The 18,947-nt window shown below is 36.5% G+C and overlaps 1 protein-coding gene across 3 annotated transcripts in view; it reads right to left on the reverse strand.

Moving 5' to 3' along the window:
• LOC111156969 (solute carrier family 38 member 9) overlaps positions 1 to 18,947 on the reverse strand; it is an 83,040-nt gene that overhangs the window by 13,030 nt on the left and 51,063 nt on the right. For all 3 annotated transcript variants that reach the window (XM_022518152.1, XM_022518153.1, XM_022518155.1), the window contains 2 exons: positions 17,112 to 17,219; positions 5,311 to 5,417 (listed from right to left, as the gene is read on the reverse strand). In XM_022518152.1, the coding sequence (XP_022373860.1) occupies positions 5,311 to 5,417; positions 17,112 to 17,219 (215 nt within the window). The remainder of the gene's footprint in view (positions 1 to 5,310; positions 5,418 to 17,111; positions 17,220 to 18,947) is intronic.

Consider the following 18,947-nt stretch of genomic DNA (forward strand, 5'->3'; position numbering starts at 1 on the left):
TCAGTGCAATCATAAAGAGTATATATTTACATATATTTAAAGTGTTTAGAATTTTGTTGGCACAAAGTGTTAGCTTTACATTACAGAATGTTAGCTTTATCATTAGTAGTTACTGATATTTTAAGAAGTTAACATAATTTTTTTTAAAAGATTTTATATATTTATTTGACAGACAGAGATCACAAGTAGGCAGAGAGGCAGGCGCGGGGGTGGGGGGTGGGGAGGAGACGGTGGGGAGGGAAGAAGCAGGCTCCCTGCCGAGCAGAGAGCCCAACGGCGGCGGGGTTCCATCCCAGATCCCAGGACCCTGGGGCCATGACCCAAGCCGAAGGCAGAGGCTTTAACCCACTGAGCCACCCAGGTGCCCCAAAGTCTGATTTTTTTGAAAGCTAGACTATACCTTATACCCTAGTTTCAATTAAGACAATAAGAAACCATCATCCATTTAAACTTTAAAGTTTCTTTTCAAAAAATATTTCCCACAAAAGACAAAAGTTGAGTCAAATTTTATCAGCTGAACCTAACATACTAGTTCTACAAAGTGCTAGTCCCAAAAGGGAGCAGAAACAGGAACCCATTTTATGCTATTTCCATATAAAAAACAGATTTCAAGGCCCACTGAGTGTTCTAGTAAGAAAGGCAGAGAATCTTCCTGCAATCCTTGGGAGACCACGAACTGAAATGTCTCTATTTCCATGCAGTCCTGAGCCTCTCCCACGGAGGAATGCATATCTCCAGATACACTGTTGTAATTTTCCAGAAAAGTGATTCTACTTTGCAGTTTTAGGAAGCACAAATAGAGGCTGTCCTCTTTTTTAATAGCAGTATGACACTAAAACTGCCTGGACACCTCTTTGAGGAAGATGTGGGGGCAGATGTAGCACACCTGCTCCTGCCTCACTGCTGTTCGCTCTCACCCAGGAACAAGCTGGTCAGAAAGCTGTGCACTGCAGCCATGGCTTACAGATACCAGAAAGACTCCCATAAAACCTGATGTAGGGATCCACTGAATGTACATATGCCCTGGAGAATCTGTGCTGACTTGATCGGAGGCAAAAAGGAAAAGAATATCAAAGTAAAAGAAAGAGTTTGGATGCCCACCAAGACTCTGAGAATCACTATGAGAAAACTCCTTGGGCTGAAGCTACTAAGATTCCTAAGATTTTCCAAAGTCAGTTCTAGACAAGGATCCACAAGCCACTCATTAATTTGTACCGTCCTTCAGAGGTTATTAAACAGATTACTTCCATCAGTATTAAACGGTTGAAGTCACTACTGTAGATACTTATACCAACTATTTCAATAAATTATCAGTTGTTTAAAAAATGTGTGATGCGATAATAATAATCCATGAGAAAAAAATCTATTGTTCCATGACTTAATTTTTGTCAAAACATTAAAAACCTTCACTGTATAGGAAATGGAAAAAAAAAAAAAAAAAAGCAAAAGTACTATTTATTTAATATATTATTTTATTTTTTTTTAAAGATTTTTTATTTATTCATTTGAAAGATTGAGCAAGAGCATGAGCTAGGGGAAGGGTGAGAGGGAGAGGGAGAAATAGATGCCCCTGCTGAGCAGGGAGCCGATGTGGGACTCAGTCTCAGGACCCTGGGATCATGACTTGAGCCGAAGGCAGACACTTAACTGACTGAGCCATCCAGGATCCCTAATATACTATTTTAAAACATCAAAAACATCAAGAATTAAACTGTTTTTTTTTTTTAATATTTGTAAAAATTTACCAAGAGCACTTCGAATTGTTTCCTCCTTCTCATGGTATAATTACAATACAGAGCAAGCTTCTTTTCCATGCTTTAGTGAACTGTCATATTTCTTTCTTCTAAGTTTGTATCAGCTTCTATCACTTCATCCATTCTGCCTTCAAAGTTGTGAAGTATCTCTGAGAATTCTTTCAATGTGAAGTTTTCTGACAGTGCTACTTCCTTGGGGATAACTTCATTCTTCTTATCACAACCACTTTCCTCATTCATGTTGGTTAAGTTTACCTTCCCCAGGTCCCCAGGTTCCTCTGGCTGCACACTGAATGTCTCTTGAACGTCTACATTTCCACAAGTGGGTTTCTTTTATGATTCCATTCATGTTTCATTCAAATTTCATTTCCAGCATTTTCACTTTTTATTTCATTATTGCACTTTCACCTTTGTCAATTTTCTCTCTTGATTTTCCATTTTTGTAAAATATTATGTGGATTTACCATCGGGTAAGAAGGAGATGACTCAACTATCCGCTTGGCAGTCTCTGTGTAAAGTGAATGACAGACGTGTAGTGACCAATCAATAACAGACTTTGAAAGAAGTGATGTGATTGGTAACAGACCATGATATAGGTCTGTTATTTATGTGGTGATTTGTGAATTGAAGGGCTGGTAGCTATTACTTCATGTAAGTACTCAAATTTCAAATCCTGTGGTAATTGGAATTTGAACCACAGTGTTCAGGGGACTGAGGTAATTTAATTAAACCACAGTAACTGAAAGTCATGCATGTAGGAACTGTGTAAAGTGAGGTCTGCCTGTTATTTAAGACTTTTCTACTAAGACAAACTAATTTAGAGTGCAGTAAAAATGTGCATGCATGTTTAAGGTGAAATATGAGACTTCAATGAAACTGTGCTCTTCACCTGCAGATTCCCAGATATACGAGGCATTCTCTGTCATTAGGAGACTTTAGGGGTAGTCTGAGAAGCAGAGCCTTATGGATAGAATGGTCCAATACATTACTTGGTCTAAGTTGGCCTAAGAAAAGAATTGATTAGTGTGGACAGGATACTTAGATGACACCAAGGAATACATTAATGAGATTTACATTATTTCCTGTGAAGATGAAAGAGGTATTTTCCACATAGCTTTCTAAACTTCCTAAAACTTGGAGTAGGTAGCTTTGTTCAAGTGACAATGAGTCAGGGAATTTGCGAAGGAAGAGGAAGAGATTTAAAAGTACAGAGTTCTAAAAGTATATGCTCATTTTTCCCTTACGTTGCCAAGTTCCAAATGCTTAGTTAGGATAAACAAGACTTTCTTCCTATTCCCTCAGAAGATTTTAAAACTGTTTTTGACAAAAGTTTAAGTATAATAAAACTAAATATTTCCAAGATAAAAACTAAATATAGGGACACCTGAATGGCTCAGTCTGTTAAGCGTCTGGCTTCGGCTCAGGTCATGATCTCAAGGTCCTGGGATCTAGCCTCCTGTCTTGTCCTAGGGCTCCCTGCTCAGTGGGAGCCTGCTTCTCCACCAAGCATTTCTGCCTGCTTCTCTGTCTGCCTCTGTCCCTGACCCTGCTCTTGTTCTCTCAAATAAATAAAATCTATAAAAAAAAAATTGAAAAATTAAATTAAAATCTAGTACACTTATGAGAAAAAAGGTAAGGAAGAATTGACATGGTTAATTATGTATTTTTCTGGGGATCTACTTTAGTATTATAGGAAAAAATCTTGGAGAAGAATTGATAACATTCTTATTGCAAAACAAGTTTTAAGGCACTGGAAAGAATCTGAAGGGGAAAATATTTTCTCCTGTTAGGTGAGAGATCCACAGTCTAAAGGTAAGGGAAGAAGGTAAGAGGGATATAGAAACAAAAAATTTCTAGCTGTTACTATACACCACAGCATGTTAAATATTTTTCTTATTTTATAATGTTTAATTGTGATTAAAACCCTGAGAGATAGGTATAAAATAATGCTATGAAAAGGTCACTAGGTTTGGAAAACCCAGATTAACTGAATTCTAACCCCATTCACAGGTAATATGCCAGATGTGTTAGCATGTGAATGTGAAAATGTTAGAATTTGATTTATATTCTTGGCCTAATTTGAGAGCTAACTTCCTTCTCCTTAGAAGGATTTTTGCCTTCATAACGACTCTACCAAACATTACTTGAAGTCTTCTCAGAACCCCCAGGCTCAGTGAACCCTTCTTCCTTTGTATTTCAGTAACAATTGTACATAGCTCTATTAGAGCTTCACCATGATTTTCATTTACATGGTTAGAAGCCATCAAACTGATTTCAAAATCTGCAGACAAGGCCACAAGTAACTGGTTAACTTCTGACTGCTTTAGGTTTCAGTTCACTCTTCTTTCTCTAGTGTTGTAAGGGAGAAGGTTAAGATATTGATTTGAGATCTTTCTTCTTTTTTAGTGTAGTTATTTATAGCTATAAAATCTCCCTTCAAGCACTGCTTTTGCTGCATCCCGTAAGTTTTGCTATGGTGTGTCTTCATTTTTAGTTATCTCAAAGTATTTTCCAATTTTTGTGATTTCTTCTTTGACACATTGCTTATGTACGAGGCTGCTAATTAAATAAGGTCCATGTATTTTTCAATTTTCCCAATTTCTTTGTTAGTGATTTTTAAATTCACTTCACTGTGGTCAAAGAACATACTTGGCATGATTTCAATCCTTTTAAATTTATTGAGATTTATTCAATTTCCTAGCATATGGTTATCTCTGTATATGTTCCGAGATAGTGCATTTAAAGAATGTGCATTCTTTAAAAAAACCCAAAAAACCATTTTGTTCAAGGGTCAACTGTAGTCAGGTTTTTTTTTTTTTTAATCAGTCTGATATCTTTTAATTAGCATTTAGACCATTTATACTTAAAGTTATTATCAACATAACTGGGTTTAAATCTATTATCTTGCTATTTGTTTTCAGTTTTCCCATCTATTCTTTGTTTCTTTTCTTCTTCTTCTTCTTTTTTTAATCTTTTAGATAACCTGGATATTTTAAAAAGACTGTATGACCACTGTTGGCTATTAGCAATGCCTCTTCATTTTTTTAGTGATTATTCTACAACAGGGATTGGCAAGCTACAGTTTATGATGAAATCTGGCCCATTGTCTTTTTGTAAATAAAGTTTTCTTGAAACATAGCCACGGTCCAGTTGTTCAAATATGATATATAGTTACTTAGGACACAGAGGCAGAGTTAGGAAGTTATAACAAAGACGGTAAGGCCCACAGGCCTAAAATATTTACTATCTAAATCTATACAGAAAAAGTTTGCTGACTACTGTTCCATGGTTTAAATTTAAGAATTAAGATCCAAGGGCACCTGGGTGGCTCAGTGGGTTAAAGCCTCTGCCTTTGGCTCAGGTCACGGTCCCGTGGTCCTGGGATCGAGCCCCACGTCGGACTCTCTGCTCAGCAGGGAGCCTGCTTCCTTTCCTCTCTCTGCCTGCCTCTCTGCCTACCTGTGATTTCTGTCTGTCAAAATAAACAAAATCTTAAAAAAAAAAAAAAAGAATTAAGATCCAATAACAAAATTCAATTCCTCTGACAAATACTCACATTGTTTTCTTGATTCTTGTTGTTCTTTAAGAGTGTAATAATACAATTATGAATAAAGAAAGCAAGGGTAAGCACTCCAGTCAGCTGTGGAAACTGAAATCTTATCTCTAGGAGAAAAAGAGAGTGAAAAAAAACACGGAACATTAAACTGACAGCTAGAAAATGAATGTTAGTAGCCAAAAGTTGACTGCCAAAAATTAGTTGTCTCTGCTTTATCCAGGGAATAAGAATATTAAGATGTCTTCACAAAGTTCCTCAAGGCTAGCATCATACTTGAGCAAAACACTTGAAAAGGGAAAGAAAAGCAATCAAGAAATGACTACTCTGTGAGGGTACTTCACATCGGTTATTGATGTTTGAGGTCACACAACTAGTGTGTGGCAGGCACAGCAGGATTAAACTTAGAACTCTAAAGGTCTCCCTCTTCTAATACTTGCTTTGCCACAAAAACACCTTTAGAAAAGGAATCAGAAAAGGGAGAATTGGTCATTTAACATTTTTCAAAGGCTAATCTAAGAGGCACTGCTTATTGGGCTCTCTGCTCAGCAGGAAGCCTGCTTCTCCCTCTCCCATTCCCACTGCTTGTACTCCCTCTCTGGTTGCGTCTCTCTCTGTCAAATAAATAAGTAAGTTCTTAAAAAAAAAAAAAAAAAAAAAGCACTGCTTAAAAATACTCAAAATAACAAACGTCTACACAGAGGGGAATGGTTAAACTATGATACAGTTACTCTGTGGTATACAGTACATTAAGAATTACGTTCTCGAGAAAGATTTTATGCTATGGCAAATGTTTATGACTCAAATAGCATGTAGAGTACGATTTTTACATTTATTTTAAAAAGTTTGGGGGTATATATACGTATGTATGCTAAGAAAAAAGACTAGAGGGATAACCACAAAAGTTTAAATAGTGGTTATCTGGCTAGTGGGATTTATTTTAAGTTAATTACTTATCTATATTCTCTAAATTTTCTAGAATAAATTCAAAGTTAATATGAAATAAGAATAAAATAATAAATATTTCAAAAGCACTGGCAATTTCTGTCTTTGAGGTTTGCTAACACAAACATGAAAAACTGCTTTTATGTAGAATAAACCAAGAGTTAAATGAAAACAGTGCTATATCTAGGCGAAGTAGGCGGCAAAGGTGAAGAACAACCTGTCTCAGGGAATTCCTTAGTATAAAAAATACAAACAAGAAAACAAAGTCCACTGACTTTTTGCCATAGATTTAGGAAAGGAAATAAGAATAACTAAGAATCAAGCACTGGCTCTGAAAGAAATCAGGATGTAAGAATTTTAAAATCAATACTATAGTTTTCCATTAAGTTTTTGTTGTTCTGTTAGCTTTTATCTAAATTTTTATTTGCAAAAGCAATTCAGAGTATTTTTCTGGGGTGCCTGGGTGGCTCAGTCAGTTAAATGTCTGACTCTTGGTTTCGGCTCAGCTCATGATCTCAGGGTTGTGAGACTTAGCCCTGGGGTGGGCTCTGCCCTAGGCATGGGGCCTGCTTAGGATTCTATCTGTATCCCTCTCCCACTGCACCCACCTCCCTAACTGTGCACACACACTATTTCTAAATAAATAAATAAATAAATAAATTTTTCTCAGGCAAATTCTCCTCTTTTCTGTCTATAATTTTTTAACTTTTTAACATCTGAGCAGTAAAATAAAATGTGGGGGCAACTCCCACTTCTGTTTAAAAAAAAATTATTTCATTTTTTAAAAGATTTTATTTATTTATTTGACAGAGAGAGATAGTGAGAGAGGGAACACAAGCACAGGGGAGCTTGAGAGGGAGAAGCAGGATTCCTGCTGAGTAGGAAGCCCAACGTGGGGCTCGATCCCAGGACACTGGGATCATGATCTGGGCTGAAGGCAGATGCTTAACCGACCGGTGGGAGAAATAGACAGCAATATAATAATAGGAGAAGGCTTCAATATACCACTTTTAACAATTATAGATCACTCAGAAGTACACCAGATGTACATGATAGACATTTACAAAACATTCCATCCAATAACAATACACATTCTTCTCAAGTGCACATGGAACATCTCCAGGATACATCACGTTAGCCCACAAAATATGTCTCAACAAATTTAAGAGAACTGAAATCATACCAAGCATCTTTTCCAACCACAATGGTATGAAACTGGAAATCAATTACAAAAAACCCCCAAAAAACAAAAACCAAAAAACTGGAAAAATTCACAAATATGTGGAGATTAAGTAAGATGTTACTGAACAACCAATGAGCCAAAGATGGAATCAAAAGTTAACTCAGGATGTTGAGATAAATGCAAATGGAAATACAACTTACCAAAACTTAAAGGATGAAGCAAAAATAGTTCTAAGAGGTCAATTTACGGTGATAAACATTCACATTAACAAACAAGAAAGATCTCAAATAAACAACCTAACTAAATGCCTGGGTGACTCAGGTGGTTGAGCATCCGACTCTCAATTTTGGTTCAGGTCATGATTTCATGGTTCTGGTACTGAGCCCCAGGTCAGGCTCTGCATTCAGTGAGTCTGCTTGAGGATTCTCCCTCTTCCTCTGTCCCTTCCCCAGCTTGAGCACATGCTCGCTCACTTGCTCTCTCTAAAATACATAAATAAATCTTAAAAAAAAAACCAAACAACATTATACCTCAAGTAATAATGAGAAAAATAAAGAACAAATTAACCTAAAGTAGAAGAAAGGAAACAACAAAGATGAGAGCAGAAATAGAGACTAAAAAGATAATAGAAAAGATTAATACAACTAAGCTGGCTTTTTGAAAAGATAAACAAAATAGATAAATCAGTAGCTAGATTAAATAAGAAAAAAGAGAGGACTCAAATAAAAAAATTATAAATGAAAGAGGAGACATCACAACTGATACCATTATAAGAGATTACTGTAAGCACTTATATACCAATAAAGTGGACAACCTAGAAGAAATAGATACATTGCTAGAAACATACAAACTACCAAGACTGAATCATAAATGGAAAATATGAACAGACCAATTTCTAGTGAAGAGATTGAATCAGTAATAAAAATTTCCCAATAAAGAAAAGCCCAGGCAGGACTAGATGTTTTCACTGGTGATTTCTAGCAAACATTTGAAGATGAATTAATAATAATCCTTTTAAAACTCTTCCAAAAAATAAAAGAGGAGGGAACACTTCCAAACTCACTTTATGAGGACAATATTATCTTGATCTTGGTATTAAATTCAGACAAGGACACTACAAAAAAAGAAATGTATAGGCCAATATCCCTAATGAGCATAAATGCAAAAATCCTCAACAAAACATTAGCAAACTTAATTCTATACCATGATTAAGTAGGATTTATTTTAGGGATGCAAGGATAGTCCAACATCCACAAATCAATCAACGTGATACACCACATTAATAAAACAAGGGATAAAAATCATATGATCAGCTCAATGGATATAGAAAAAGCATTTCACAAACTTCAACATCCATTTATGATAAAAACTCTCAACAAACTGGGTATGGAGGGAATGTATATCAACATAATAAACATCATACTCAACAGTGAAAAGCTGAAAGCTTTTCCTCCAAGATCCGGAATGAGACAGGATGCCCACTCACCAGTGTTGTTTCTAACTTGTCAAATTAGAATGAGTAAATATCCAGCTTTTTCCAATTAACCAATAAAAACTCTTTTTGAGTAACTTTCTTAAAAACCTGAGATTCTTTTCAACAGTTTCAGTGAGATATAATTCATACGCACTTCATCCATTTAAAGTATACGACCATTTTGGAAAGCTATTTGGAAATATCAACCAAAGCAGAATATACACATACCCTTTGACCTTGCAAATCCATTCTGAGGTTTATACTAAGAGAAAGGTGTCATATTTTTACCTTAAGATATGTGTAAGAATAGAGTACAACAATAAACATAATACTAAACAACTGGAGACAAATGCCCCTGGACAGTAAAAGATAAACAAATTATGGGTATAGTTACACAATGAAATACCAATGAGAATGAACTACAAACAGACATAACTACATGGATCAATGTCACAATTTAATGTTGATTGGAAGAAGCCAGACACTAAAGAATGCATATTCTATATTTCTCTTACATGACTTAAAAACAAAACAAAACATAGACAAAACCAACCTTTGGGGTTAGAAGTTAGAATAGTGGTTAACTTTGCAAGGAGATAGCAGCTGGTAGGCAGAATGACAGGGACTTCTGGAGTGTTAGTTTTTGGTCTGTTCTGAGTATCTGGTACATTGTTTGTGAAAAATAATCAAACTATATACTTAAGAGTTGTGCACTTTTATATAGGTATGTTATGTCTCAATAAAAAGTTCAAAAGCGAAAACAAAAAATGGTAGAGCCTACATGTAAAAAAAATATGAAAACAGAAATTCCATTATAATTGGAGGCATTATTAAGTATCAATGAGTGCATAGTAGAATGTAGTCCGCTCCTAATGGAAAGTTAATAACAAAACTATTAAAGCATATATGGTTAGAAAATTATTTTTCTGGTTGTAGATGAACACAATGCTGCTAACAAATGGCAAATCACTGCATAATCTTTGCAGATCAGTGTCTGAAGTCTTTCTGAAATCAGTTTCAAAGCATTTAAGTTTTTCATTTTAAAAATATAGTCCTAGATGTATACTAATTGTTAAAAGTATTACAGGCCTTCCATCAAAAACCAGCATTCTCTTGCTTCATACCTCCCAACCTGAAGCCTGTTTCCCTGAGGTAATTATACCTCTTATAACTATTCAGCAGACTTCAAATTTATAATCTTATAATATGCTTATATTCCTTTTCCTTTATTTTTAAAATTTTAGATATGATCCATTGATTTTCCACCAGAAGACTTTAGTCCTACCACCACTCACATTTTCCCATCCCCTATCCCCCCCAATATCTTAATTCTAACTTTGATTTTGTAAAAATCAGTATTCAGTGTTTTAATTTTGATGATTATTCTATATTATTCACAGTTAAGCCATGATATGTATTATCATTATATTTTCTTATATAAAAATATTTTGTTGTCCTGTTTTTATGGAGATTTATGGAGATTTGGAGGTATTTCCTTTTCCATTGCCTGTCTACTTAACACTAATTTTTTCCCCAAACTCTACAAAAGAATGGTAAAGCTCCATTCTATACAACACATCAAATAATCTTTTCCATTTCATTTTCCTTTTGGAAAAAATGCCTAATGGGGCCCTCTGTCTGCTTCTGTGATCCAAGTGGGCTGCTGCACAGCTATTTCCTAGGGTTTTGTCATTCACTGCTTTTTGGTGGACACATTTTGCGGGTTTTTTTTGCTGTTGTGTGTATTTGTGTATATATGTGTGTTTCTGTGTATGTGTGTGTGTGTATGTGTAGAAAAAGAGAGCATGGAAGGTAAAATTTTGTGAGACTTTACGTTCTGAAAATATCTATTGTACTACACTTGATTCAGAATTTTAAGTTAAAATAATTTATCCTGAGACCTTCACGATACTTCTCTCTTCTAGTTTTAGGAGCTGTTAAGAAGTCTGAGACTATTCTTACTCCAGACCTTTTGTGTAAACCTGTTCTTCATCCTAGAAGCTTTCAGGGTCTTCTCTTTATTCATGGTGTTCTGAAATCTTATGATGATATGCTTCGGTGTGGGTTTTATTCACAGTGCTGGGTACTGTGGGACCTGTACCTCTAGAAACCCATGTTCTTTGATTAGCAGGAAACTTCTTAAATTATTTCTTTGACAATTTCCTCCCCCTTCATTTTCTCTCTGTTCCTTGGAACTACTTTTAGTTATTAGGCTACCTGGATTAATGCTTTAATTTTCATATCTTTTCTCTCCTTCCTTCCCTCCCTTCCTCCCTCCCTATTTTCTTCCATCCATCCAGGATTCCTAAACCACTTTTTGGGAAGTGGGCTTTACCTTCCAAATTTTCTCTGCATTCTTAACTTGTATTATATTTTTGGTTTCTAAGACCAACCTCCCTCCTTCCTTCCTTCCTTCCTTGGCACCCAAATACTGTTTCATGGATGTATTACTTTCTTTTGTCACCTTAAGACGGTAATTTTTTGCAAGTTTTCTTATTCTTATTCCCTCTTATTCTCTTTTCCTTTCAAGGTCACCCCCCACAACCACCCTATCCCCCCACAGACTGAGTTTTGTTTTCATGTAAGAGGCTTTCCACAAACATCTAGTGATCTTTGCCTATTTTTTTTATATTGCAAAGTGAAGCACACAAAAATGTATACTTAGTAAACACCCAAGTGGTCTGATACAAGCAAGGTACCTGCTATTTCTATGGTAGAACCCAAATTGCTCAAGACTCTAGGTCTTGGGCGCCTGGGTGGCTCAGTGGGTTAAGCCGCTGCCTTCGGCTCAGGTCATGATCTCAGGGTCCTGGGATCGAGTCCCGCATCGGGCTCTCTGCTCAGCAGGGAGCCTGCTTCCCTCTCTCTCTCTCTCTGCCTGCCTCTCTGTCTACTTGTGATCTCTCTCTGTCAAATAAATAAATAAAATCTTTAAAAAAAAAAAAGACTCTAGGTCTTTTCTCTTGGACTTGTCAGTTTCTCCAGAGGAGAACCCTCTGTTATCCTATGCTGTCAGCATTCTGGGAGCCAAAGAGTAAAGAAAAGAGAATTGGAGGGGTACAGAGAGAGAGGAGAGTCTTACCACTCAATATAACACTTTCACTTAGTCCCTGTTTTCAGACTAAAGCCTTTATCCTACCCTTTGTTGTGTGTGGAGAACCTGAGTCCTGAGGCTAACCATTTCAGTTTTTTCCATCTCTTGCTAAGTTGAGGAGGAAAAGGGATTTATAATCAAACCATCTATCTATTCCTTACGTAAACTTTCAAAGAATACTCCCCCCCCTTTTTAAAAATATTTTATTTATTTATTTGACAGACAGAGATCACAATTAGGCAGAGAGGCAGGCAGAGAGAGAGAAAGGGAAGCAGGCTCCCTGCTGAGCAGAGAGCTCGACGGGGCTCGATCCCAGGACCCTGGGATCATGACCTGAGCCAAAGGCAGAGGCTTTAACCCACTGAGCCACCCAAAGAATACTCCCCTTTTTAAGCTCTTTTCCTTACTCTTACTTTCAGAATGACCCAAATGCCTCCAAATACTGAGGGTTTCCATGTATAGCTGAAAATGATCTCCTCTGTGATAGAGTCACTCTCTGTAGGTACTTAAATTTCAGCTCTGTCTGCTTTGCTGTCATTCTAACCATCTACCAGTTTTCTAGTATCTAACAATCTGTTGCTGTCTCTTGCCTGCTATTGTCTCTGCTATAGTCTCTTTGTGTCTTTTTTTTACATTTCTTGCTTTCTTTTTTTTTTCTTTTTTAAAGATTTATTTATTTATTTATTTATTTGACACAAGAGACACAGTGAGAGAGGGAACCCAAGCAGGGGGAGTGGGAGAGGGAGAAGCAGGTTTCCCGCTGAGCAGGGAGTCCGATGCAGGGCTCGATCCCAGGACTCTGGGATCATGACCTGAGCCGAAGGAAGATGCTTAATGACTAAGCCACCCAGGTGCCCATTTTTACATTTATTTCTTAACTATTGTTTTAATTAGATTCAGGAGGGAGTAGGGATAAACACCTTTATTCATTCAACATTGTTTATACACTACTTGCAATGCCCTCGGAATTATTATAGGCCTTGGGGATATAACAGTAATAGAGAAGTACAGAAAACAAAAACAAAGAATATCCCTTTTCTCAGGAGCTAGCATTCTTATTAAGGACAACAGATACACAGGTTTAAAAAAATACAGGTATTCCTTACCAACTGAACTTTCATTCTCTGAATTTAAGAAACAAATAGATTAAGAAACATTTTTAGAAAGTCCTTTGTTATCTTTTTTTTTTTTTTAAAGATTTTATTTATTTATTTGACAGAGAGAGATCACAAGTAGACAGAGAGGCAGGCAGAGAGAGGGAGGGAAGCAGGCTCCCTGCTGAGCAGAGAGCCCGATGTGGGACTCGATCCCAGGACCCTGAGATCATGACCTGAGCCGAAGGCAGCGGCTTAACCCACTGAGCCACCCAGGCGCCCCAGTCCTTTGTTATCTTAACTTCTGCTACTTTCTATCTGAAACTCAGGAACCAAGTAGATCAGAATAATAGATATCCCTTAATATTTCAATTCATTATTAGAATTAGGAACTTAATAGATTTAGATAACCAGGGATACCTGTATATAAGATTTGGTAGTGATGAGAGCACTAGAGAAAAAAAAGCCACAAGAACTGGGAGTGGGCAGGAAGCCCAGGAAGGCCTCTCTAATGATAATAACCATGTGGCTTCCTAAAAAAAGACAAGGTCATTTCATATGCAGGTAAAAGTTAGTGCAAGGATTCTAAGCTAGGAGTATGCTGTGGAACAGCGGGGAAACAATGTGGCTGGAGTGGACTGAATAAGTAGAAAGGTAGTAGGGAATGACAGCAGACAGGAACCAGGAGTCAGATCACGTAGGATTTGTGGACTATGACAGAAGCTTGCTTTCTTCTTCTTCTTCTTTTTTTTTTAAGATTCTTATTTATTTATTTGAGAGAGAAAGAGCGAGCATGAGCAAGGGGGAGTAGCAGGCAGAAGGAGAAGCTGACTCCCGGCTCAGCAGGGAGCCCAACACTGGGCTCCATGCCAGGACTCTGAGATCAGGACCTGAGCCAAAGGCAGAGGCTTAACCAACTGAGCCACCCAGGCACCCAGAGGTTTGTTTTATTCTGAATGAGATGAATGAAATGGGAAACCAGGCTTTTGAAGGTTGTGTTTTAAAAACCTCACTCTGGGGTGCCCGAGTGGCTTAGTGGGTTAAGCTTCTGCCTTTGGCTCGGGTCATGATCTCGGGGTCCTGGGATCGAGTCCCACATCGGGCTCTCTGCTCAGCGGGGAGCCTGCTTCCCCCTCTCTCTCTGCCTGCCTCTCTGCCTACTTGTGATCTCTCTTTGTCAAATAAATAAATAATAATTAAAAAAATCTTTAGAAACCTCACTCTGGCTGCTAGGTATAGAACAGACTACAGAAGGGGAGGCAGACTGGAAAAGGTGAGATTAGTTAAGAGGCTACTATAATCATTCAGGTGAGAGATTAGCAGCTTGACTAATTCTTTCTGGTGCAAATGGTAAAAAGAATCTGACTAGATTCTCAAATTACTTTGAAAGTATAGCTGACATGCTTTGCAGATATGGAAGGTGGGGAAAAAAAACCAATCAAGTATGATTCTAAAGTCTGGGGCCTGAGCAAGCAGAAAATTGGAGCTACCACTTTTTGAGATAGAGAAACCTGGGAGAAGAACAGATAAAGCAGTTTGGTGGGATGGGGAAACAAATATTTGGTTTTCATAAACATAAGTTTGAAATACATAGTGGATGTCCAAGTGGAGATGTAGAAGGGGCAAGGAGATATATAAGGGTGGATGATAATGGAAAGATCTGGCCTAGAGATATAAAATTGGGACTGGTCACCATACAGACAATATATAAAGCTAGGTGACTACAAGATATTACTTAGGGAATAAAGGTAGAGAAAAAAGATGTTTGAATAAAACTCTGGATAACTCCATAACTAACTGGTCAGGAATGTGAGAAAGGAGTCATGCAGAAGAATCAAGAGAAAATGGGGTTTTAGAAGTTCAGAAAATGTTTCAAGATGGAAAGAGCGACCAAATGTTATCCTGCTGCTTTAAGCTGAGCAGGAAGAGATGTGAGAACTGGACTTTGCTAAGATGGAATTACTGGATACAGTGGAGTGACTGGGGCAAAAGCCTAGCAAACATGAGTTTAAGGCAAAATGGAAGGAGAAGTAGAAAGAGTGAGAACAGACAAGTCTTTCAAAGAGTATTTCTTTAAAGAGAAGTAAAGTAAAGTAAAGCTAGAGGGGAATGTGAAATTATCTGAGTTTTTGTTTTTAGACTGAGAGATAGATTTTTATCTGGTAGAAATGGAGTAAAGGAAATATTTGATGGTACATGATTAAGGAGAAAGAAGGGATAACTACAGAAATAAAGTCCTAAAGGCAGGGAAGGATAAGATAAAACACCCATGAGTAGTTTTTCCTATTTTTCCAATTACCTGGGAAGAAGGGCAATAGGATCCACTGCATTGAGAAAGAGAATTTTGGTAACAAAAGTATATAAATAAAGATTTAATCAGAACTACAAGTTTATGTGAATTCTTCATCAGGATAGTAAAGACTTACACCCTCCAAAGTTCTCTGCTTCTTAATTAGCCTTTACTGGAAAAGATTTATGACATATTTTGATTCCTAAAAAATTCTTCACTTATAATAATGTAACTAATTTCAGAACCACAAATATAAACACAAGACTCCTTAATCCTCATGATTCTCCCTTTGTATCATTTAGAAATGAAATAAAGTAAAATAAATGGCTTAATATGTATTTAAATATGTTTTCTTTTGCATCTTCTAAATATTTACACTCTTTTTTTCATACTTCTCTCATGTCCTATTACTAGCAGAAATGTTTATCACTAAGACCCTTTTTTTTTTTTTTTAATTTATTTGACAGAGATCACAGGTAGGCAGAGAGGCAGGCAGAGAGAGAGGAAGGAAAGCAGGCTCCTTGCTGAGCAGAGAGCCCAATGCGGGGCTCGATCCCAGGACCCTGGGATCATGACCTGAGCCGAAAGCAGAGGCTTTAACCCAATGAGCCACCCAGGTGCCCCCATCACTAAGACTCTTAATATAAATCAGCATGGACCTAATTTTAGAAAAAACATCCCAGACTATTTTTATCGATGAATGGAAACACTAGCCTTAAGTAGTCATTTTCATTCATATCCAATTTTAAATACAATATGGAAGAGAAGGATGCCTTTCAGTCTCTAGTATTTCCTTTATCCTGAATTTACACTGACTTTTTAGTCTTTACGGGCTTCTTACAGAAATTTAAAAAAAAAAAAAAAATCAAAGCTAATGCACCCAGATGATCTAAGTAAACATAGTAACAACTTCCAACAAACAACTCTATATACTCAGAAAAACCCAGGCATGTTGTAACAAAAGCAACAGAAGGAATGGTAGACAATTATAATTGCTTCACAGAGTAGACAGTTATAATTGCTCAGAATAATACCAGATACTAAATAGACTTGAATTCTAGACTACCTGAATTAACAGGTGAAGAATGGAAAGAAAGTTGTCTTTCTAAACAAATAAGAGAATTTTGTACTGCTTTTTCTTTATGAGTTTTCAGGATACTAGTGTAATATTCACTTTCAATTTCTAATGTCTTCTCACTTAGCATCATCCATTCATTGCTTCACGGTGCCTTTATCATACCCCAAATCCACTAAATTTGGGTGAAACTTAAGATAATTGCCAAGTTATAACCATGAGAGAAAAAAGGAGGGAGGGAACACTTAATAACCACCATCTTAATTAAAACAATTTAAAAAACCATAAGGGAACAATGATATTAATGAATAGTATTATCCACATATGTTAATCAGTGACTACGTTCTAAGCTTCTGAAATTCTAGGGGTATGCTTCTCCAGAAAAGTCTAGGAAATGAGTTTGAATTTTTAATTGCATTATAACTTCAATGAACTTCAATTCTCAAGCAGAAATGACAAGGGCCCTAGTTACTCCTGAGAGAAGAGTGGAATAATTTTAACTGCACTCCCATTTTTAGCTTAATAGGATTAATAAAAAGTGCTCATCCAAAAAATGCCATTATTTGTTTTATAATAACAATACTTAACAATAGTTAACTAACAGGTCACATTTTTGTAATTTATTGATTATTAGGCCAAAACGGCTTACCTGGTACAAAATACTCTGTTTGCATAAACCAGTGAAATTCCAAATGAAATCCCAAGTGTATGGCCTTAAACGTGACAAGGAAAATCAAATAAAGAACGGACACTGTGCCTGTGAGAGAAAATTCAGAAATCATTTATCATCTTTGTGTGTTTTACAGATTATTAATTTTTTTTAAAGATTTTATTTATTTATTTGACAGAGAGAGATCACAAGTAGACAGAGAGGCAGGCAGAGAGAGAGAGAGAGAGAGAGAGAGAGAGGAGGAAGCAGGCTTCTTGCTGAGCAGAGAGCCCGATGTGGGACTCGATCCCAGGACCCTGAGATCATGACCTGAGCCGAAGGCAGCGGCTTAACCCACTGAGCCACCCAGGTGCCCATTTACAGATTATTTTAAAGTTAAGCTTTGTTTCTAAATTTCAGCGAAGTGTGGAAAATTATTACTCTCATTGATTATTCCTACTAAAACCCAGATGGGATCTAAAGAAAAGAAAGAAGCTACATGAGTTTTCAGAAAGCAAAAAACTCTATGTAGTAGGCCTAAGAACTAAATGAAGGTAGCTCATATATTGAAGAATGCAAAACTGCTTAATTTATTTAAGAGCTGAGTTAAGTGGAAGATACATGCAAAAAATTTCATTACAAAATTTTAAGATTACACAGGAGGAAAGAAGCAACATGAAACTGACTCTTATTCTTTGTATTGGAAATATTAGAGATGGTCAAAATGCTGGAAAAGTCTGTCAAAGCATTTACTATAAGATGGTAAGAAAGTAAAGAAAGAAAAGAAAGAAAAGAAAATTAAGAAAGAAGAGAAAGAAAAGATGTGGCTCATAAGACTATTTGAGAAAGGTGATAAACCAAATAATCCATGAATAATCTGAACTAGTACCTAGAGAACTGTTTGACTGGGTAGTACTACCTGCTAGATGATAAGATTACAGATTCCATTCATAGCTATTCATACACAGGGTGAAGTGGGTATTCAGAGTTTTTAGTAATCTAGAAGTTAGAGAGTTTTCCTTTTAAGGAATTAAGTCCAGTCATTATGGAGTAGAGTCAGGAGATTCAAGTGGGTTTCTTTCTATAGGAATTACATACTAATTTCTGTAAAGAGGCTATAGTTTTAAAACAAAGGGCAAGTACAAAAAAAAAAAAAGACAAAAGCAAAATATTCTTCAGGAGGTAGAGAATAATCAACCTGGTTACAAGTCTAGTGATTGTTTTAGCAAATACTTTCCCCAGTTTATATGCTAACGTTAAAAGATCTGTTCCATAGGAAAGTCGGCAAGCAAATCAGGAAACCACCAATGAGCTATATAAGCTTTACTGTGGGTTTGCAGAATAGCTGATACAGAAACTTTAAAAAAAAAGAGGCCAAAGCTTATATCCCAATGCTTGATTTTCTGTGTATGTCTGTGGCAGTCTTGCAGAGAATCCTATTGTGAGGCAGAGAGGTATAAAGAAACTTACCTCCCCCTTTGGTTTTCTGAAAACCCCAAAAGCTAACTCCTTGATGTGATGAACAATCTAATTATTTTATACTCTACACTGCCTACCAGGAGATCAGATCTATAGGGAGGAGGTGAAACCCTATGGATTATTTGGGGTTATCAATTTTTTATGAATATTATCCTTATCTTTAGTTAACCAGATCTAAGTTTTCATTGGGGATTACTTTTGTCATCTTAAAGTTCAGTATTGCAAATGAAGATGGGATAAAAAACATTTCTTTAATGATGCAAAAACTTGTGAAATTTCTTCAGTGATTTTGGAAATTTCTGAAAAACTGGACTCATGGTAAGAAGTCTGTACTTTTAAGGAGGCAACAGTGTTCCA

Source organism: Enhydra lutris, unplaced genomic scaffold (assembly GCF_002288905.1).
Source record: "Enhydra lutris kenyoni isolate GAN:26980312 unplaced genomic scaffold, ASM228890v2 scaffoldscaffold50, whole genome shotgun sequence".
NCBI classification, from domain to species: Eukaryota; Metazoa; Chordata; class Mammalia; order Carnivora; family Mustelidae; genus Enhydra; species Enhydra lutris.